This window comes from Argopecten irradians, chromosome 5 (assembly GCF_041381155.1).
Source record: "Argopecten irradians isolate NY chromosome 5, Ai_NY, whole genome shotgun sequence".
NCBI classification, from domain to species: domain Eukaryota; kingdom Metazoa; phylum Mollusca; class Bivalvia; order Pectinida; family Pectinidae; genus Argopecten; species Argopecten irradians.
In genome coordinates, this window is record NC_091138.1 from 42,496,737 (window position 1) to 42,520,525 (window position 23,789).

Here is a 23,789-nt window from a genome sequence, read left to right on the forward strand (position 1 = left end):
TAGGCCTGGAGCTTGAAATCTTGAAGGCCAACGAGATGTCTTCAGGGCCGCTTTCGTTTATTCGGAACAACCGGTTCGACCGTTTGTAGAAGTAATTATTTCAAGCATAAATCCTGATGGGCTTGCAGTTTATGATACAGGCCTGTGAGGGCTTTGTCAAAACTCGTCTGAAAACAATATAAAATCAACAGGTCAAGCGAACAACTAGGCCTAATCGGCTCATTTTTTTTTAATTTGTCAACGTCAATGACACGCTCTGACTGAAAGCGCCCACCGGACATTCTTAAGCTTCATCGTGACTGAGATTACTACAACCTTTCGCGCCAACATGGACGATTCTGAAAGGTACACAAACATGGAGACAAGGAAATAGTAAGCAAATCGGTGTTTAAAAATATATTGAAGACCAGAAGCAAGTAATGTCTGATGTTCATATATCTGTTCCCATATCCTAATCATAAATCGAATACAGTGAAACAGTCAATCACATCGATCGTATGTCACTTCGGCCCAAGCCTGAAGTGCTCTGTCGACAAATATTTTATTTGTGATATATATTGGCACAAGGCTAGTTTATTTGACTGACATCTTTATATAGATAGATAAATATCATTTCGAAACATCTTACTGATAGTTTAATACTCACATTTTCGTTATATATGAAATGTTTTAGTGGATAAGCATGTGTTGTTTGTGTATTTTCAGAATGATTTGATAGTGAATCTCGTTGACGATAGCCTCGTATAGAGAAACCCATTTAAATTCTAGATTCATGTTGGGTGTTACTATGGAAGAAGGCGTATCAGAGAAGGAAAATGAACAGGTAACTTATATGAATCATGCACGGCATGGGAAGAGCGAAGCTCTTATTTGTTTATGTTATTTTCTATCTATGTAGAAGACATTATTTAGAAATAAAAGGATGTACTTTAAACTATAAAAGTGTATGATATAATAATTGTCTAGCAAAGATTCGGATTTCTCTGTGTCCATGTAAGGCCTGGAGTGCTGCGTATGGGAAGTCTATGATTTTGCGCCATTTGTTGACGTGATGTGACATCAGGGTTCCTTGTGCTCATCTTCTCTTGGTGGATATTTTGACTGCATTCCATAGCTTTTAATTTTCAAAGTGTTATAATTATCTTTTTTTAGAAATAAAAAAAATGTTACATTACCAGTGTATGCATTTGCATTAGTTAAAAATTTATTTACTGGGGAGTGCATTACCTGAGCAATGCACAACCGGAACATGTTAAACCAGAAGTACGAAAATTTTTAGCTATCCATGTATGCAGGTCATTGATCTCAATATGTACTTTTGCTTGCATACATGTTACCGGAACAGAGCTTCGATTTTCGACGTGTGAGAGCTTCACTCTTATAACACGACAGATAGAGGTGTAACTATACATCAGACAATTGATATATTGCGATTGTATGCCTCTCAACTCGATTAATCGATAGCAATTTCAAAAAGTCTATAACAATTACCGATAGTACGCCAAACTATCGATAGTTTCAATAGTCAGATTTTTCTGTAACTTAATGGACTAAAATCATGTACTCACAGAGGTTTCATACAGTTACAGACTAACAGTCAAAATAAAATGTCACTTTTCCATGCTTTTCAATCCAAACACAAGTACCGACAATATTCTCAATCACGATCTTCATTGCGTTTGAGTTGGTACTGACGCTAGCAGGTTAAGGGAAGTAACTCTAAACCAAGACTGCACTTGATGTATATCATAGTGGCCAATTCATCAACCGGATTGTAATCAAATTCAGAGTGCAATACTATCACAATACTATTGCAATTTAATTCTGCAATAGTTAAACTATCGCAAAAGTGTTTCCCTCGATAGCAATAGTATTGCAATAGTTAAAATTGTAGGCGATAGTCACCCCTAACGACAGACCTGGTCATAACAGGCCATAAACATATTGTATGTCAATATTGCAGATTGAAAAAAAAAAAAAAAAAAACAAGAACTAGAAAACATCAGGCCCAAGAACTTATCAGGCAGACATACTGGTATTTTATAGTGAAGTTTATGCCATGAAATCTTAGCAGGGAGATATTGGATTAGATGTTCTCTGCTAGCACTATGTAGTAGAGCTGAATATTCATGCCACAAGTACCATACTGAGTTCCATATTCTCTCATATTTTTTGTGATAAGATCTTTCAGTAAAACAATCATTTCACAATAAGGTTGGATATATCATATGTACGCGGTATCCATAAAGTATCTGTTATACTTGTTAAAAAAATAATGTTTGAAAAACACATGATTTCAAATTCTAAAAGAGACTAACATGATTTCAAATTCTAAAAGAGACTAACAGGGGTTTCATTATGAGACGGTACCAGGTACTTTTTGTCAGTTGAACCTGGCTGATTTGGTCTAAATTACATTAGATAGCATACAGATGGTATAGAAAAATACCCCCTGAAATTGCAATTGAACTGCCTCTCCTGAAAGATGATGAAGCTCCTGGACTAAAAATAAGGAGGCATTCAGTTAAAGAAGCATACTTTGTGTGTAAGAATCCAAATATTTCCCTACTCATTCAAATGCATTGCTTCCGGAAGTAAACTGGTTTCTTGTTTGAAATACTGACTCAACAAAAAACATGTTTAAAAACAATATTTTCTTTTTTTTGCAGATTTCTAATGAATTGCAGTCTCCCCAGAGATCTATTCTGGATTTCTTCAAATCTCCAGACAAAAGCAAAGCTATCAAGAAGCCCACCAATCTCTTGTCCTACTTCGGAACTGCACAGCAGAAGGAAGCTGAACAAAAACAGGTCCTATATCTCAGAGATTTTAACTATTGGTATATGTGAAATATTGGTTCTATAGGTCAATCTAATGACCACGGCAGGTTTTTAATGTGTATCAAAATCTGAAAAAGTTATTATTTTAAGATCATAGTTTTTGCAAATTTTTGTGACTTTCTAGCTTCCAAAGGACAAAAAGTTGAATTAGAAATTTTATTTTCAAGTTACTTTAATTCTGTGCAATTGAATACTAAGTGGGGATACTAGCTACAATACAATATATGAGATGGAAATCTGATGAATACTAGCTACAATATACCTTTTGGATAGAGACAATCTAATTAAAATTAGAATTTCTTGGGCTACACGCTGATTGGTTAACCATAGGGGTCATGCTAAGGTGACCCAGAATGGAGAGTTGTTAGATCTTGTATTGTAGCATAACTTTGAGCATCATAGTGGAGCGGAATTACAATTCTAATTTTAATAAGATTGGGTAGAGAGAACTTAAAAAATTGATAAATGATTACATCTTATTCTTGTCTTTATCTTTTGCAGCATAAAAAGAAGTTAAATGGAACCGAAAAACAAAATGGCAATCTAGTCAAGAAGGGCGAGAAGGGGCCTGGCAAGAAACGCAAACAAGTAGACCGGGATGCGGAAAGAAATGATGGAGACGATTTTGAAGAAGAACAAAAAGGAAAAGGAAAGAAGAGAAAAAAGTGTGAGGAAGAAGTATCGGTAAAAACTGAAGGAACAAACAACACGGAAAAAGGCGGCATGAAGAATTCTAATTTAGTGAATGGAAATATTGATCATAGAGCAGACACAGATGAGTCAAATAAACAAAAAACAAAGGAAAGAAAGAGTAAAGAAAAGAAAAAAATATCAAAAATTGTAGATGACAATGGGGTAGGTTGTGATCAAGAGATATCAACTCCTGACAAAAAATGTGGTAAAAATTTACAAAAGTCAGCTGATGCTAAAAAGGCAGTATTGGAACAAAAGGGAAAACATAAACAAACTGTAACAACTAAGATATCCGAGGAATCTGAAAAGACAGAAGAAGAAAAAGAGGGAAAAGGTGATAATGATGAGAATGAAACTGTTTCTGAAATGTGTTATGAAGATTTCATTAAAAGTTTAGGTAATAATGAAGTTTCTAAAACGGATGATAATGAAGAATCAGAAGCCGTTGTTTTAGAGAAAACAAACAAAAAAGATGAAAATGAAGACGAGACAACAGAGAGTAAAGAGGACTTGTACATTAAAAACTATCCAACCATTTCTAATTTCTTTCAAAAGGTTGATAAGGCAGCTGCACCAACTGCTCCAACCGATCCAAAAATTCTTGGCCAAGTAACAATCAAGGTGGATATTCATTCTGAACCTTCTCCAAATAACAACACATCGTCAAATCACGTGTCAACGAAAACACCGTCTGTTTTATCAAAAAAAGATGAAGAAGTGATTGAAATTATAAGTTCAGAAACCATAACAATTGATTGTACACCCTCGAGCAAAAAATCATTATTTGGCGTGAAAAAGGATTCTTCTGATGATATAGAATTTGTGAAGTTAGAAAACAAAATTGGAAGTTCGGTGGAGAGTTTGTCGTCGTGCGAGGACAGTTGTATGTCGGAGGATAGTAGTGTGTGTGTAGTAGAAGAGGTGGAGGATGCTAGTAAGTTGGAGAGGAAGAAATGTTTTCTACAGAGTGCCACTGTGCCTGAGATACCTGCCAAAACGACACAAGTAACACTCGGTTTCTCTAAAGCTGGACTCCAAGTACAAAAACCGATGGTAGGTATTGTATTAGATAGCTGTAAAAAATATATGTCACTGTCTTTCCAGTAACCAGACTGATACTATAAAATTGCTGGCTTTCGAAAAAATTTCTATCAGTTTTATCATCAAGCAAACAAATAACAACCTAGAATATATTTGTTTTGCACAAAACCAGGAATTTTGATACAGACTCTGGCATAAGATCATACTATTGAAAATAATAAAAGGATATCGGATATGAGAAAAAGTAATTTCAAGGATTATGGGGTGTCGCTGGAAAATGTGAAAAGTAATAATTTCGATAGATTTAAAAAAAAAATACAGAAGAAAATTAAATGGAAAATCTGAAACCTAAATTTCACCAATATTATTTGAAGCAGAATTTTTGCCGTGTGTGTATGCTGTTAACTTGTTGAATTCACCTAGATAAAATTTTCTGGATGGGCTGAAACGGAAATATTAAGGAGATGCTGTACTTTGTGTAAATAGAGCTCTGTTAATTAATTTTTGTGTAACAGAATATTGAACATGTCCCATTTTAGAAACCAACTCACTCCACAAGGATAAGAAAAAAGGACAGTGTGGATGTCGACAACCCTCCTGTGTTTGATAGAACACCCAACAAGAAACAAAGTAGGAAGGCAAAGAAGACATTCGATCTTGGAGTGGACAAAGAGACGCCCGACAAAGCAGGAACTCCCAGAAGGAAGTCTACAAAGGAAAAAGGAAAGAAAACAGCAGTGACGGAGGATGTTGAGAATGTGTCTGATCGTAGGTCTTCGCTTCGGTCACGGTACAGAGTTGCAATCATTGGCGCTGGTAGTGGGAAAAAAACACCAATTCGAATGAAGTTTAATAGGTGAGATTAAGAAAAGGAGTACTTTGTATTTTGACATACTATCTTTGATCCAATATAAGCGCCCTCCCCCTTTTAAAGGGTTCAATTTCACTTACATTCTTCGAATTAAATGCACACTAAAACTTTGAAAGCTATATAGGTTTCTCAATTTGATTTCTTTTGCATATTGATTAATGGCTTACTCTTTATAAGTGTTTTGGGCTCCTATTGGATCAAATACGGTTATTGCTTTGAAATATTGAGAGCTGGCTGGCAGTAATGGTAGAATGATATCAGAAATCCATGGCAATACGAGATCTGTGTATTAAAAGGTTTCATTTGTTTTGATTTGACATACTCTTCACAGCCAGAGTCATTTAAGGACATGCCAGGTAAGATGTGGAGGAAAGCCAGAGTATCCTGAGAAAAACCACCAACCTGCAGTCAGTACCTGGCAACTGCAAAACATGGGTGTCAAACTCGCAACTCAGAGAGGTTGTGGTAATTTGTCGGGACATCTTAATCACTCGGCCACCATTGCCCCCAAAATTGGAAACTATTAGAAAGTATTAATTGAAATCTTTAGTAACTTTGCTTAAAGTTGACAGAGCATTTTCAGAATGTCAAAAAAAAAACAAAAATTTAGAAGGTACATTAAAAGAGCATTATATTATGTTGTACATGTAGTAATGTTGAATTGCAAAGCAGAATTGGTGATCATGATTTTTTTTTAATTTTCAGGTACAGCAAGAGCAGTAGCAGTGGGGTAGAGGACGGAGAAAATTTTACTCCGCGCAGCTCTAAACAGGCCAAGGTAATAAAACAAACTTCATATTTTATAGTAACCTTTAAATAGATTCTGGAAATTCCAAAGTATTTTTCATGAATTTTACGTAATAGTCATAAGACACAACAGTTAGCCAAGAAAAATCTTTGATAATTTGTTTTCTTTAATTCTGATGCACTAAATAATCTTGTGTAACAAAAATAGCCACTTTTGTCTTTTGTTTACCAATACTGTATTATAAAATGACTGCAACAATAGGGCATATAATAGTAAGTCAACAATATTCATGACTCTTTCAACTCTTGAGACACATTTGGCCTCATCTACTCCTATGAATGTTCATTTTAATTATATTTACATATTTTTTTCAAAGAAAAATACCAAGTTGTCCAAAGCTAAGGAGTTACTTCAGAAGGCGAAACAGAAAAACTCAAAGACAAAAACGGTGAATAAAATAAAAAGGTCGTCTAAGAAATCTATGCCAGAGGAGGAAGAATCTGCTGATGAAGCCAAACCAGCCAGTAGGAGGCGTAGCTCAAGGTTGTCGGACAAAGTCTCAAAAGAATCTATTGTTTTGGTGGACAGTGACGACGAAGTTGATGGTTGTGTAGTCCCAACTCCTAAAGCCAAGGGAAGGACAAAATCTACTTCTGCTAAAGCCACACCTAATAAAGGCACGCCTAGCAAGGGCAGGAAGACACCTTCAAAGAAAGCAGGTCTGTAGCAGTTTGTGTAAAAACAAAATAATTCAAAATTATTGTTCTATATATTAAAATGTTTTTTAAGAAGTTTTTTGAAGAGCCTTTTCTGAATACAAGGAAAAAAAGGTTTGTGGGAACTACATAAAAAAGCCTGCAACTCAACTGTGAATTAATCTAAGCAAATTTAAAACTGCAATATTTTTATAAATTTGTTGTTTCAGATGACATCATATATACTTGATGTAGTTTTAACTGAATTAATATTCTAAATCATGGAAATAATCAGCTTGTTTCTGAGAATTTCAAAAGGCCAAATGAGAAAAACTGTACTCCTATCACATAATGACTCACAGGACATTTTAGCTGTGTGAATAATATTTCTGTATCCAATTGCATTTATATCATTATAACCACAATAAAAACTCTTTTCAATTCTATATTTTACTACTTACTAGGGAAATTAGCCTCCATCTTTTTGAGTGGAAAGGCAGCCAAGGAAGAAAAGAAACCTGTTGTAGTGCTGGATCCGGAGGCTGAAAAATTAAAACGTGCGTTTCTTATGAGTGGGGTTCCAGACGAACTCCGACGTCAAGCCATCACTAACGACGTTATTATCATTGAGGATTATCCGCCCTTACCTACAGTCAACCACACCCAGCAGAAGGAATCAGAAATGACCAATCGCCACGGTGTCAAAGTTTGGGACCTGTCAAGTGTGACTGTTCCTAAACTTGGAAACTTGGATATGGAAAGTCTTTCGGAGAAGTCAATGGAATGGTGGAAAGGTCTTGTAGGCACAGATTCAAGCCCCCCTGATTGTAGTCGTATTAGGGTAGGTCATGTGAGATAATTGGTATAGTAGGAATAATTCATGTACCACCTGATACCCGATGATTTTGTGTGAGGCAAGTATCTCCAGTGGTGATGGAACGTAACTATCCGTAATCTCCCACTGAAATGATGTTAGAGCGGGATATCATCTTTTGATGTCATTCCATCATCAAGAGAAACAATAGTCCCACACAAACGTTATCGGGTATCACATGGTACATGAATCATTCCCATTGCTTAAAGTTTTGTTACGTCTAAGTCAAGCCTGTAGGACTGTCTGTATATACTGTAGACCAACTTTTGTGTGCGACTAAATATTACAGGCAATTAGAAATCACAAACTAAATTGGTGCAAAATTTTTTTAAATTCATGTTAAGTAAATCTCCGCAAAAAGTCTATTTTGCAAAATTTAATCTCCGCAAAGATGTCTTTAGGTATTAAAACAAGAAATTAAGTCGCCACTAAAACATCCTTGATTTATAAAAACAAACCACATGATGGAATTCTTAAACTGAAGGAATAACACATTGAATATTAGTGTTGATATTGTTTATAGGAATTCCAAAAACATGTTCGCATAGAAGATGGAGATGTGGAGAAAATCTTAGCCGAAATATCCTCTTGCTGTCCCACTTACCCCATCAACAAAGTCTTCTCAGTCCTGAAGATGAAGAGGGACGACTTTGAGCAAGAAGGTAAGTCTTGTCCAGGAATACATCGCGTTCTGTCCTCTTGATAATTTTGATGTATATAATAAGATGTATAAAAAATAAAACTCAACGCACTTCCTCTAGTATTTGTGCCATTTCATGATGACTCTTAAGGAATATAAATGTTTATTTTTTAAAGAACAAATGATAAGATGTATAGATTGATGTATATAATTAGATGTCATATTTTGTTATAAAGATAGTTTTGATTTAAGTAAATGCTACAAAAGTAACTTCAGATTGCATATAAAAAGATAGTGTTGATTTAAGTAAATGCTACAAAAGTAACTTCAGATTGCATATAAAAAGATAGTGTTGATTTAAGTAAATGCTACAAAAGTAACTTCAGATTGCATATAAAAAGATAGTGTTGATTTAAGTTAATACTACAAAAGTAACTTCAGATTGCATATAAAAAGATAGTGTTGATTTAAGTTAATACTACAAAAGTAACTTCAGATTGCATATAAAAAGATAGTGTTGATTTAAGTTAATACTACAAAAGTAACTTCAGATTGCATATAAAAAGATAGTGTTGATTTAAGTTAATACTACAAAAGTAACTTCAGATTGCATATAAAAAGATAGTGTTGATTTAAGTTAATACTACAAAAGTAACTTCAGATTGCATATAAAAAGATAGTGTTGATTTAAGTTAATACTACAAAAGTAACTTCAGATTGCATATAAAAAGATAGTGTTGATTTAAGTTAATACTACAAAAGTAACTTCAGATTGCATATAAAAAGATAGTGTTGATTTAAGTAAATGCTACAAAAGTAACTTCAGATTGCATATAAAAAGATAGTGTTGATTTAAGTAAATGCTACAAAAGTAACTTCAGATTGCATATAAAAAGATAGTGTTGATTTAAGTAAATGCTACAAAAGTAACTTCAGATTGCATATAAAAAGATAGTTTTGATTTAAGTAAATGCTACAAAAGTAACTTCAGATTGCAAGTCATCAAGGTTGCCTTTGTTGTATTTGCTGTCTGAAGTCCCAGATAAGACTAGCTCACAGTTAACACATGATACGGTAGCGGAGAGGTTGTTGAAAGCTTCCTGTGTTAATGAATGTATCTGTTTCTTCAGTGACATTCTCAAAATCTGTTTATTAAAACTAGTTTATATTATACAATTTTGGCCCTCGGGATGGATACATCTAGTATTGTCTCCCTGGAAATAGTTATTTTCTTAAGGGGGTTATTTTCCCCCACCAGTAAAACTATTCAATGTCATGTATTCATGTTTAATCCTATCAAAACATTTGTTTTAGCCAAGGAAGCAGAACAGGTGGACAGGAAAACTGAGACACAGACAGCAGAGGAGAAAAAAAATGAGAAGGCAGCTCCTCGACGAAGCTTGAGGAAACGTGTCAGTCTGGAGCTTCCTCAAGTGGTGGAGTTAGGGGGGAATTCATCTCTCCAAACAGCTGAGGATGCACCCTCTTCAGAGGTCAATAAACAGGACACAGGTAAGAAGGTCAATAAATAGGACACAGGTAAGAAGGTCAATAAATAGGACACGGGTAAGAAGGTCAATAAATAGGACATATGTAAGAAGGTCAATAAATAGGACACAGGTAAGGTCAATAAATAGGACACAGGTAATAAGGTCAATAAATAGGACATATAAAAAGGTTAATAAATAGGACACAGGTAAGGGGGCAAAACTGTTCACAAAACTTCACTGAAAATAGGGTATCCACCATCCTGGATACTCCAGAGAGCGAATGCCTAACTTCAAAATCATACAATATATGTCATTCAATTCAAAGGATCAAACTGTCTGCCTATTTGTTGTCACTCACATAGCCTTCAGAATTGCTATGTCATAGGCCAGGCATGGATATAATGGCAGTGATAGTAGCAACTAGAATGTTGAGGATTGGCATGCATCTGTGTTGACTGAATCAAAAAAGAAAGAAATGAATATCAGATTATTTCAAAATTATTTTCTTCATGTTTGCTTAAGTTCGGTGCATTTATGTAAGTTGTGCAGAATATGTCATTTATTCATTCAGTTGGAAATCAATAACTTTCATTCATTAATATACGTGTAACGTATCGTTCAAATTTATCATTTATTGATTTTATTCATTAAGAAATTAGATATAATGTCAGTTTTGTAGAATTTGTTATTTACGTTTTGATACAGTTCCTACAGTGAACTGGACGGACAAGTATCTCCCACTGCACTCGACTGAAGTTGTGGGTAACACAGCGAAGGTGAGGAAGCTACACAGCTGGCTAGTGGAATGGAAACAGAGACTGGACAAAGAAGCTCGCAAAGCCAAGAAACTAGAGCTGAAGAAAAACAAAGGCAAACAGAATAAAGATTCAGGTAGGAATGATTGTTTGGGATCATTAAAATGTTTTGACTGCAAATTCCATATTCGACCCAATAATCGACCCATCCCTATAATTGGCTCTCCCCATTATTGAGGCCTCAATTTCACTTACCTCAAATTAAATGCAGACTCGGTGAACGTTAAATTCTCACCTGTAATCGCACACAGAGCCTTCAATTTTGCTATAAAATATTCCCGAGGTGGATATAATATCAGTGATAGTAACCCTTGGAGTATCAAGGATGACCATGAATACACCAGTCAGATTCTATGTTTGCTGATCACAGGTAATAGAGATGACTGGTGGGACGACGATAGCGACTTTGCACTCGACAGCGATGACAGCGATGATGATGAAGACGACAGACTGTGTAACACTGCCATGTTGTATGGACCCAGTGGTATTGGTAAAACCGCCACTGTCTATGGCTTGGCACACGAACTGGGCTTCAAGGTAAGGCAACGTTACTCATATCTACATTGTCTTGGTCAATTTAAATGCTCCAGATGTTATTCAAAGAGAGAGAACTGAGGCAGCCAATTTTGTTGGCGAGGGTCACCTCGCCATTGTGATCGTGGTTGCAAAATTCTCTTACAGTCAATTTCCTCAATATGATTGGCTTAGAAATTGCTCGCAGATACTAGCGCTCCTAGCGGCAGCGTATTCAACAACTTTGATTTTACCGGGAATTTTAAATAGCAAATTTTGAATATGAAAGTTACTGAAATAAGCGTATCTGTAACGTAGAAATCGGAATAGTATATTACGGCTTTCATAACCTTACTATATACACTATCCAAAAGATCTTCTGTTTGAAAATTTTCACCTGAATTGTTTACAAAGTATCTAGACTTTTCGTCCCCAAAATGGTGTTTACAATGAATGAAGACGTTTCGTCCCAAAAATGCTTCGCTCCGAAGCTGGTTCCCCCTAGACGTTTATTCCCTATTAGTGACAGTTATCCCGCAACGGAAAAAAAATGAAATCAATATTTCACCTCGAACATCAAAATTGATACTATAATGAATTTTGTAATTTGAATCAAATTTGTCTCGGAGCAAATACATTTCATGGCGAAATGGAGATGCTATCACGGCTGTGTTATGGCACATGGCCTTACTACAATGGAAGAAAGACAACTCTAACAAAATTTTGGACAAACTTGGTCTACTGATTAAAATAGCACGTGACAGACGGTGAACATTTTGTAAATGTACAAGGTGGCGTAATCTTAAAACTAACGGCAGTTAATAAGGTATGAATATTTACCGCATCCATAATTATCGATAATTTCATAAGCACAATCAAAAAAGAAAGAAATGAATATCAGATTATTTCAAAATTATTTTCTTCATGTTTGCTTAAGTTCGGTGCATTTATGTAAGTTGTGCAGAATATGTCATTTATTCATTCAGTTGGAAATCAATAACTTTCATTCATTAATATACGTGTAACGTATCGTTCAAATTTATCATTTATTGATTTTAATTCATTAGGAAATTAGATATAATGTCAGTTTTGTAGAATTTGTTATTTACGTTTTGATACAGTTCCTACAGTGAACTGGACGGACAAGTATCTCCCACTGCACTCGACTGAAGTTGTGGGTAACACAGCGAAGGTGAGGAAGCTACACAGCTGGCTAGTGGAATGGAAACAGAGACTGGACAAAGAAGCTCGCAAAGCCAAGAAACTAGAGCTGAAGAAAAACAAAGGCAAACAGAATAAAGATTCAGGTAGGAATGATTGTTTGGGATCATTAAAATGTTTTGACTGCAAATTCCATATTCGACCCAATAATCGACCCATCCCTATAATTGGCTCTCCCCATTATTGAGGCCTCAATTTCATTTACCTCAAATTAAATGCAGACTCGGTGAACGTTAAATTCTCACCTGTAATCGCACACAGAGCCTTCAATTTTGCTATAAAATATTCCCGAGGTGGATATAATATCAGTGATAGTAACCCTTGGAGTATCAAGGATGACCATGAATACACCAGTCAGATTCTATGTTTGCTGATCACAGGTAATAGAGATGACTGGTGGGACGACGATAGCGACTTTGCACTCGACAGCGATGACAGCGATGATGATGAAGACGACAGACTGTGTAACACTGCCATGTTGTATGGACCCAGTGGTATTGGTAAAACCGCCACTGTCTATGGCTTGGCACACGAACTGGGCTTCAAGGTAAGGCAACGTTACTCATATCTACATTGTCTTGGTCAATTTAAATGCTCCAGATGTTATTCAAAGAGAGAGAACTGAGGCAGCCAATTTTGTTGGCGAGGGTCACCTCGCCATTGTGATCGTGGTTGCAAAATTCTCTTACAGTCAAATTTCCTCAATATGATTGGCTTAGAAATTGCTCGCAGATACTAGCGCTCCTAGCGGCAGCGTATTCAACAACTTTGATTTTACCGGGAATTTTAAATAGCAAATTTTGAATATGAAAGTTACTGAAATAAGCGTATCTGTAACGTAGAAATCGGAATAGTATATTACGGCTTTCATAACCTTACTATATACACTATCCAAAAGATCTTCTGTTTGAAAATTTTCACCTGAATTGTTTACAAAGTATCTAGACTTTTCGTCCCCAAAATGGTGTTTACAATGAATGAAGACGTTTCGTCCCAAAAATGCTTCGCTCCGAAGCTGGTTCCCCCTAGACGTTTATTCCCTATTAGTGACAGTTATCCCGCAAACGGAAAAAAATGAAATCAATATTTCACCTCGAACATCAAAATTGATACTATAATGAATTTTGTAATTTGAATCAAATTTGTCTCGGAGCAAATACATTTCATGGCGAAATGGAGATGCTATCACGGCTGTGTTATGGCACATGGCCTTACTACAATGGAAGAAAGACAACTCTAACAAAATTTTGGACAAACTTGGTCTACTGATAAAATAGCACGTGACAGACGGTGAACATTTTGTAAATGTACAAGGTGGCGTAATCTTAAAACTAACGGCAGTTAATAAGGTATGAATATTTACCGCATCCATAATTATCGATAATTTCATAAGCACATGTATAAATATCAGATTATATCTAACGTTATATACTAAAGCACGTTCAGAGATTACCACTAAACCATACTTTAAAACATTTTAAGTTATTTTCACCACAGGAGCTTGACGTTCTGATCATATACATACAGCATATTCATTAAACTAGGTAATACGAAGTAAATTTTTGGCCGAATGACATAAATCATATATGGAATGTTCATATAACTCGAAGTGATATTTTTTGAACTACTAGATCGACGAAAATGTCGATTTCTTTTTCATAATTCTTCCGTAAAACAGCACTTAAAAAGCTGTTTCAATCTGTAAAAATGTAGAGAAAACTGTTTAATTGTTTAGCAATTATCCTGAGTTATATTTTACCAACAAGCATCAGAGATTAGCAATTAAAACTTACATAACATACTCCCGACGCTTGCATTGTGTGATCACTCGAGCGGAACTAATCTCTACCATCTGACACAGTCTTACAAATGCAATCGCACAAATGCCCACATGATCACTGTTTTTAGTGTGATTACATCTTAGGGTGTAACAATGTTATTTTTTTTTTAACTTTTTTACTCAACAAAATAGACTTTACGCTTTTCATGATCAGCACCATCATTTTCTGTATAACTTATTAATTTACCACTGTACCCATACATATGATACGTGTGTATATTTATACTTCTTTGTGCATATTATATAACAACTGCTATATTACAATCAATTTATGAAGGACAAAACTCTTACATGTAAGAACAGGAGGACTGAAGAACAACGGGAATTAAACTTCAATAATATTTCCTCTATGCTGGTATTGATATTTATGATTAAAATGTTTAATTATATGATATCAGACTTTTCAGTAATTACTCTGTTAATACATTTATTGTTTCCTTATGTTTAACAGAATGTCAGCACGCATGTATCATTTCAACTGGAAACAGTCTAGGAGAAGAATTGTGTGAACAAAAAGAAGAAATTTTCAACTGTGGAAGCTTATATTGTAATCATTTTCAATCCGAAAATAATTACTATCATCATCTTCAAATTCCTTATTGTGAATTTAACTGTAATGTGATTTAAGCATATACCTGATATTTGTTTATATTCTATGACATGTACATGCTTGAAATGAAATGAATAAATAAAAGATTATTTAAATTTAAAACACAATATGACATTAGCTGTTTATATTTTTTGTCGAAAACATATTAAGCTTATCGTTCATAACACACTAATCATCACCTTCGAGACAATTTAATGAAAATCAATTAAACATTAATTTGTATAACACAGGTCGTCTTATGTTTTCCCCGCCTTGACTATCAATGTTCTCTTATCACTCTGAAAGTATTGATTTTACCTTTTTTTTGGTCACCACATGAACTGCCTTTAAATCAATCACACCAATGAGACATACATTTACTACATTCATTATAACTCTGTAAGGCAATTATGCAAGATCAGCGAACATTGTTGATTTACCTTGAATATCTACATGCACAGTATGGTACCATATGTAACAGGAGAGGAGAAAATGTAGCGGCAAGACCGGGATTTGATCCCGGGACTCTCCGAACACTAGCTTATCATGAGTGCTCTACCGACTGAACTACCTGGTCATCGATAATCGACCCAGTCCAGTCCCGCTACACTCCTCCCTCCTTTTTTGAATACATACGAGACCCTTTCAAACACCACAGCCGTTGGTTATTTAGTTGGATGCCAATTCTGTAACAGGAGAGAAGAAAATGTAGCTCTTCCGACTGAGCTACCTGATCACCGATAATCAACCCAGTCTGATCCCGCTACAAATATTTATCTGGTTATTTTTATCTCCCTTCCTATTTTCAATCTACCTTTATGACTTAGAATCTTACCTGGTGGAAAAGAATATTTTGTCTTACAAATCTTGACAAATTATGCACACTGTGATTGTTGGAAGCTAAACTACGTATCCGCTAGCTGATTGCTGTTGATTGTTAATGATCTCAAACACACTAATTACTTATTGTGCCAATTTAAGTAAATATATTCTACTCTTTTCAAATATTTCTGATTACTATTCATGTGTAATATCTTAAACATTGACATGTGCAAGGAGAACGGCGGTCCAGTCCGCCGATGTTTTGGACATCTGCTAGATATTTCAGTTTCAGGTTACGGTGGCCAATAAAAGAAAACAAACACAATGCAGTTTTCATATGTTATTTCTTCTAAATACAACATTTTTTGTGCAAGTTGTCAAGCATTTATGGGGAATATTTTGCATTGAAATTGTCACCTTCATACATCGGTTTTGGGACTCCCTGGACATTGTTTTCCCCATTTTTTTGATGCGCTAAATATACTGATAGTAGATTTTTTAAGCATTTTCAGCCCTAAAAAGTACCTGCGCAAATTATACCAGTTTTTACGGTATATGATATTGGAATATATCCCAAACTTTTTATCATATTATTTGCCAATAACACTGTTATGATATCAGAAATATCTGATGGTCTACAACAAATGTTACATGAAGTTTAACAATATTGCATAACATGGAAATTAGAGCTTAATATCAGAAAGATAAAAATTGTGATATTCTCAAGACGTAAATCGGTACAACAACACCAGTTGATGTTATGGAATACAGAATTAGATTTATAAGAATTGTTAACATATCTAGGTACAGAAAATAATGTTAATGGTAGCGTTTTTAAAGAAAGGAAAAAACCTGCTGAACAAACAATTAAATCGGTGTTTGCTATTTATAAGAAATAAAGGAATGCATCTCTTCCTGTTCATCTTAAACTGAAAATATTTGATTCACTTGTAATGACAGTTTTATTTTACTCATCAGAGGTATGGGGATTTGAAAATAAAAAGTGTAGAAAAATTCATTTGTAATTTTGTAAAACAATCCTGAAGTTAAGAAAGTGTACAAACAATTTCATGGTCTATGGTGAGCTAACAAGTTATCCGGTTTGAATTGAAGTTCGGATACAATGTATATCAATCAACTTGCTGTTTTACAAAAGAATAATTACAAAACTTGTTAAAAGTAGATCAATTCACCAATTTATTCAAAAGTCACATGGTGATATTGATAAGTCTTCTAGAGGACAGACATTCTATATCTAAAACATTTTGACATAGAAAAGTTTGCCTCTTGTCTTTCTCTGCTGCAAAACAATACTTGTTAACTGATACTGTACGTGGTCCCAGGAACTTGATGACATTAGTCATTAAGAATGGATATTTTCATTAACATCAAATTAACAAGGAAAATGCTAAAGGTGTTATAAAATCATTTGACATATAACATCATAGGAAATATTAGAATGGGCTTCCAAGATTTTAGTATGTGTCTCTTATTTTACACCTTGGTGTCCAAGGAATCCTCAAAAGTCCAAACTGGAAGGAACACCAGCCAAACTTATTTCTTATTGAACAAAACTACAGTAGTATTGACCTTAGAAATATATTCCTCCTATCCTCGAGACCGAGCCATTTAGTACTTTCAGTACTTTGATTTAAATTTAGATAAATTATTTAACAATTTACCATTTAACTTATTTAAAAATTTACGAATTTTGTTTAACAATTTACTAATTAAATTGTTTAACAATTTACTGATTCTGCAAGTATTAGTGTTTTTACTTTGAAATATTTTCAGTAATTTGCATGAAAAAAGGAATCCTGAAACTTGTTAAACAAATATTTCAAGAATTAAAGTTTTTCATGATACTTAAATCAAATTATTGATATTTTTTCCTAAATAGAAAAAATTTAATAAATGAAAGAATTGTCCATGGCTTGAAAATGTGTAAATTTTAACTACATCTTGAAATTATCTTAATGTTTTACAGGTGTTTGAGGTAAACGCTTCATCGACTCGAAATGGAAAGCGAATCTTGTCCCAGCTACAGGAAGCAACACAGTCGCACCAAGTGTCCCGAGGAACTGACACGCCTACAAAATGTCCACCTTCAAGTGAGTGGTTTCTATACAAAAATAATCAATTTCTTGGGTTTGTTGCATTTTCTTTTGATACTTATTGATGGCTTTTTCAATAAAACACAAACTTCACAGGTTTCATCCATAGAATTTATTTAGTAGATCATATATATGTTATTTAAAAAAAAAAATTAATAGAAGTTATTTAGTTTGATATCTGTTGTGCTTGCTCTGTGTCTGTGGCAGCATGCTTCAGTGAGATTGCGCCATAAAAAAGACATGAGTTGACCCACTATTACAAAGAAATACAACATAAACATACTGCAGTCTCCCAAAACACACACACATTTGTCACATCGCATGCATGATAAAATGACCTCAGCTGTTAATATGACGTTAATTTATCAACCAATCAATCAAGGTATACAGGAGATATATAATTGACTTAAATGGAAAAGGTTAAATGAACAATGTATTAAATGAGTTATGGTAAGAAAAATACAGTTTTCATATGAGGGATTTTTATCATTTAAGTTTTTTGTCTTATTCAGATCTTTATTTAAATAATGCCATGGTAACTAACTGTTGAAGCACTATATATCTGATGAAAGAAAGAAAAAAAAGAATAAAGTATGAATTTTGATATTGCAGAATTAGTAAGTTCAACTCAACCTAGTGCCAAAGTACCTTCAGCATTCTCAAGTTTCTTCAAGCAGACGTCAAACTCTTCCAATAAAACTGGAAATGTGGGGAAAGAGTCCAAGAGTAAAAAGGACAAAGAATCGGCAAAACAGAAAAAACGGAAGCGTGATTCAGAAGCTATGGATATTGATGAGAAAACACCAAAGAAGAGCAAGACAAAGGAGAAACCGGAGAGTGCTGCTCCTATCGACCCTAAAGCAGACGGCAGTCTGAATCTCTCCAGTACATCTCTTATTCTGTTTGAGGAGGTAGGTTTTGAGTATGATTGTTGAATGCTAGTAGTTTGAAGATTTTTTTTTGGTTAAGCTTCATAATGGGGCTGCCATGGCAGAGTTGTTTGACTTTTTACCTTGACCTTTTCATGTCAGTGCCAGGGATTGAACCCCAGCCGGCAAAATGAAAGCCAAATGGCTTAACCACTACACAACTTATTCTACATTCTTTACATCGATGATTCTATGTTTTCACAGATTGATCTTGTGTTCCCAACGGACCATGGATTCTGGGCCGCAGTACAACAGTTCATGGCTACAACTAAGATCCCCATCATACTGACCACAAGTGACTCAGGAGTGGTCAATAAATTTGAAGGACGCTTTGACCAGTACCGCTTCAAAACGCCACCTTATGTAAGATTAAATTATAAAATTACAGAATGGATACTCTAATATAGAACTTATGCTACCTGTAACTCATTCACCCCTGAAATTTCATAATGGGCTGGTCTAGTCTTTGATTTAGAAGAGCCTAAATGTGTCTTCAGGGGTGAATTAGTTATTTCGAGCAAACTTTGGGGAGTTTTAGCTTGTGTATTTGAACACATTTATTATTAATTGCAATTTTCTGTAAACTTTCTTCAATTTTGAAATATGATAGGGTAAATCAACCCACTCATATGTGTGATTGAATATCACGTATGTCACAGACTGTAAGAAATCACAAAAATCAAATTGCTACGAAAAAGTCCTAGTAGGTATATGATAACATGAAATTCTGTAAAAATACATGTAAGTTTGTGTACAGTTATGACTTCTTGAAATATAATAAATTTGAAAAAATATATTATTATTTTCCAGCGTAACATTGCCGTGTATTTACAACTGATGTGTCTGGCGGAGAATGTGAGGACCGATTTCTTTGATATGTACAATCTTGTGTCGTTGTGTTGTGGCGATATCCGTCGATGTATCCTCTCGCTTCAATATTGGGTGATATCAGGGGGAGGTGTAAAAGGTATCCGACGCAGTATACACAGGACTGTAAAACAAACACCACAAACTGACAAATCGGCAGAGGAAAATGTTGCCAATACAAAAAATAACTCACTCCACAAACAAGTGTCCAGTATTGGCGATGAGGACGACGACGATTTTGTCTGTCTAAAACCTGTGTGTCAGAAACGAAGATTTATCAGTGATGACGAGGAGTCTAACAGCATGCCTCCGGTACCGCTTCGTTATAATCAGGACCTCGTTAACGAAGGCAGTAAAGACATGGACATGGAGAAGGACCGACTTCCTCTGGTACACCTCGGTCACGCCACGTCGTTAGAAGGACTGACGCTGAAGGACCATGGGAATATTTTATCTCTACTCAAACTAATGGTGCAGGTAAGGAACCATGAATTGAAAATCTGTTAACCCAGTTTAACATTTATGTGGGCAAAGATCTTAATTTTTTTTATTTTTTTTTTAAATAGAGAAAATGAATCATTTCTCAATAACTGTATTTTGCATATCAAATTTTTGCGACCATAGTAAAATCCTAAAAAAATATGACAGCAATTACACAACTCCACTGACTTTGTATACCTTTTGTTCTCATCTGTTATTATCTGTTATTTTTGCTACATTTAATTTCCTTTGGATATTTCTTTGTATCAAATTTCATCAAATATTTTCTGAATATTGTTGCATATTAAAATATGTGAATGAGAAGCATGTTTTTGTCCTATTACATTATTATCTGTAGTCTATCGTTTTTGGACTCTATATGACTTTACAATGAACACAGTTATAACAAACCTCTATTGGCTAACAGAATCACTTTTTTATAAGCATCATTTGTTATACACACATTATAGACATCTTATAGGAACCTTGATGGAGAATAAAAATTACTAATTATAACCATGAAATTGTTGTAAATGTGTTTTACTCTATATTTATGAATAACGATATAACAAACTAAACATGTTAATTATTGATATTCCAGGTCGATGACGATAGTTTGGTGACGTTGGCTCGTCGCGTCTGTGATCAGTACCATACACTGAAATGTGATCTTCTGTATCGTCACCACCTCTCTCTCCTCCCGCTCAACAGGGTCGAGTCACTTCCGCTCAAACCTTCACAACCTGTGGTCCAAAAGAAATCACATCGCAGAATAAAAACATTTGATCTGTACGATAGCGAGACGTCAAACGACGGACTAGATAATCTGCCAAATCAGCCAATGGAATGCGAAGAGAGTCAAAGTGAGACTCCGGCTAAAACTCTTGATCCTAAAGAATCTGCGTTGGTGGGGAAATCACTCAAGTCATTTTACAGTTTTTACGATAGTTTATCTTTAACGGACTCTATGGCAGCGTTAGAGGAAAGGTTAGCAGGGTCAGGTGAGAGGTCAGGGTCAAAGTTTGACTTCCACTCAGATATACAGCTTTATAGTTGTAGGAGAATGTACAAGGCACATGAGGAAATGAAATCGGATATAACAGCTTCGGAACATATCTGTGTTCCCATCACAGAGGACACCCCAAGGCCCGAAGAACTCCAGGGCAAGGACCACATAAACAAAAGGTATGTATCATGTATATCAAAATCATTGACATATATATTACAGATAAAATTGCTATGTAGTGCTTAAATTTCAGGGGTGATTTATTTTCGCTATTATTTGTGTTTTCACTGAAATCTAGATTCTCAACAACAGCGAAATTTTTTGACATTCTTTGTCTTACCTAAGAATAATTACTCCAAACATTATAGAAACTGGTGAGCCGCTTCCGCAAATATGCTCCATATAGGAAACCGCAAAATATTTACTCCACGACTTTAAAGTGCTATACAGTATCCCTGTATTTTGCATTCAAATAAATTTAGTTTTTTTTTTTAAGGCATATGACACAAAAATATATCCTGTGTATGTCTATGGTGCGGAGGCATTTACATGTTACATTTATAGTTATATACTATAAATCTACTTTCTTTTGCGTATGATTAACTGATTCACAAAAGTTAATCGTCTCCTACATCATTGTAATTTTCAGTCAAATTTAAAATCCACATATGTTAATCTTCAAGATCTTGTTTTGAAATGGAAATTGCAAAACTAAGTTGCCGCGAAAGAAAGTTGTTTTACGGTGTTTGAAACTGTTACTAAATTTGTTGTTTGAAGAGATCAAAGATTAAAAAAAAACCAAAAAGACTAAATATTTGTGCTTTCTACTCCCCAGTGTTGACACGCCCACCAGTAGAGCGAGCAGTAATGTTCGGACATGTTTACCACTCGGTATCCCGGCCGGTGGAATCCATCAGGAATACCTGCCAACTCTCAGAACTATATGTAAATCGGAGCAGCTACGAGAGCAGGCCAAAATCAAACGACGGTATGTGTTGGTTTAATATAACCCTATCTCAAGGATTGTAGACTTGCAAGGTAGTGAAGTCATGTGCCAATTTTCACAAATATTTCTTTGAGGAATTTCTTTACTTCATATTTTACATGGAAAAGCATTAGTTAAGGGAAAAATCTTAAGGCAAGATGTTTTGCTTAAAATCTGGAATGCTTTCCTATGGAGAATTTTAAGTGAAGGTATTCCTAAAGATGAGGAATGTTGATGAAACTGAGTCCTGGAGTTCAGTAGATATTTAATGATATAACTCCATAGACGAAATTTCCTCCATAACACATGTTATCTGAAATCAAGCCAATTTGTACAATTTACAAGGAAAGTTCTTCGATAATCTATAGAGTAAATTTTATGGTGGATTGATATAAATGGAATTTATATAGCCATTTATTGTGGTTCTGTTTTGATTCTTTATGTCAGAAATTATGCACTATTGATATAGATTATATGAATTCATGTAAATTGTGGTGATTACAAATTCATGAAAATTGTGATTATTGCACTATTGATGTAGATTAAATGAATTAATGATAAAATTATGGTGATTATGAATTCATGAAAATTGTGGTGATTATGAATTCATGAAAATTGCGGTGATTGTAATGTATTCATGGAAACTGGTGATTATGAATTCATGAAAATTGTGGTGATTATGAATTCACGAAAATTGTGATGATTATGAATTCACGAAAATTGTGGTGATTATGAATTCATGAAAATTGTGGTAGATTATATTCATCTAATTTGTTGTTTTACTTTGTTGCAGGTTTCAGCATTATTTGGACAGTATTGGTTTACAACTGAAGGACAACACACTATCAGTTCTTTGTACAACATTCAGGTCATGAAAATTTGATCCAGGTCAAGGACATTGGACTTGGTGATCAAAAAATAGATCCATGTCATGAAAATTGTGAAATTCTGGTCATGAATATTGGATTTTGGTGACGAAAACTTGGTTACATAAATTGGATATCTTTGTTTTGTAAATTGGATTTGGGAGAAGATATTTGGATTTAGATCATGGTAGCAGATTCACGTCATGAAAATTGGATTCAGGTGACAAAAATTAATTGGATTCAGGTGGCAAAAATTTGATTCACGTCATAAGAATTGGGTTCAGGCCATGAAAATCATATTGCATGTCATTAGTCTCATTTGACAAGACTTGATTCATCAAATTGTTCATTTCCCCAAGTGCAGGCTGAAAAAGGTCATTCCTACTTACCAGGTTGTTTTAGATTGAGACAATGTTTAATGATTGAAATGTTTGAATTGGAGTACATTGTATTTGAATAGTTTATAAATAAATATTGTTTGCTATATGAAATGACATTTTTAAAAATATAAATTTGACTTGGAAATCAAAAATTTTCATGTTGAATAATTATCGGTAACAAATTATTTGAATTTTTTAAGTTTGTGTCATTTCAAAATTGTAAGGTTCAGCTCATGTGTTAATGCATGCAGTATCAAAGTATTTATACTTTGTTAGAAAAAGGTTTTGAGGAATCAATTAAAAAGGAATGACTGATGTTTTTTTCCCTCTAAATATCAAAGATAAAGAAGATTCCTGGCCAGTAAATAATTAAAGAAATTAATTTTAGTGTGGACCAATTGACTTCTAAATGGTGCAGTTAATTGTACATAATTTTTATATTTATTTACACCTTGTATTTAATTTATGTT

At 34.5% G+C, this 23,789-nt stretch overlaps 1 protein-coding gene across 1 annotated transcript; it reads left to right on the forward strand.

Moving 5' to 3' along the window:
• Window positions 1-275: 275 nt before the first annotated feature.
• Window positions 276-23,643, forward strand: LOC138323922 (ATPase family AAA domain-containing protein 5-like). Its single transcript, XM_069268862.1, has 19 exons — window positions 276-372; window positions 706-823; window positions 2,670-2,810; window positions 3,342-4,586; window positions 5,114-5,430; window positions 6,151-6,223; window positions 6,570-6,912; window positions 7,353-7,729; window positions 8,286-8,424; window positions 9,717-9,914; window positions 10,598-10,783; window positions 11,078-11,244; window positions 17,680-17,803; window positions 18,419-18,717; window positions 18,940-19,098; window positions 19,546-20,079; window positions 20,684-21,267; window positions 21,924-22,076; window positions 22,867-23,643. Exons 2-19 carry the CDS (start codon window positions 773-775, stop codon window positions 22,946-22,948), a joined length of 5,172 nt encoding a protein of 1,723 aa, XP_069124963.1. The 5' UTR covers window positions 276-372; window positions 706-772; the 3' UTR covers window positions 22,949-23,643.
• Window positions 23,644-23,789: the final 146 nt, after the last annotated feature.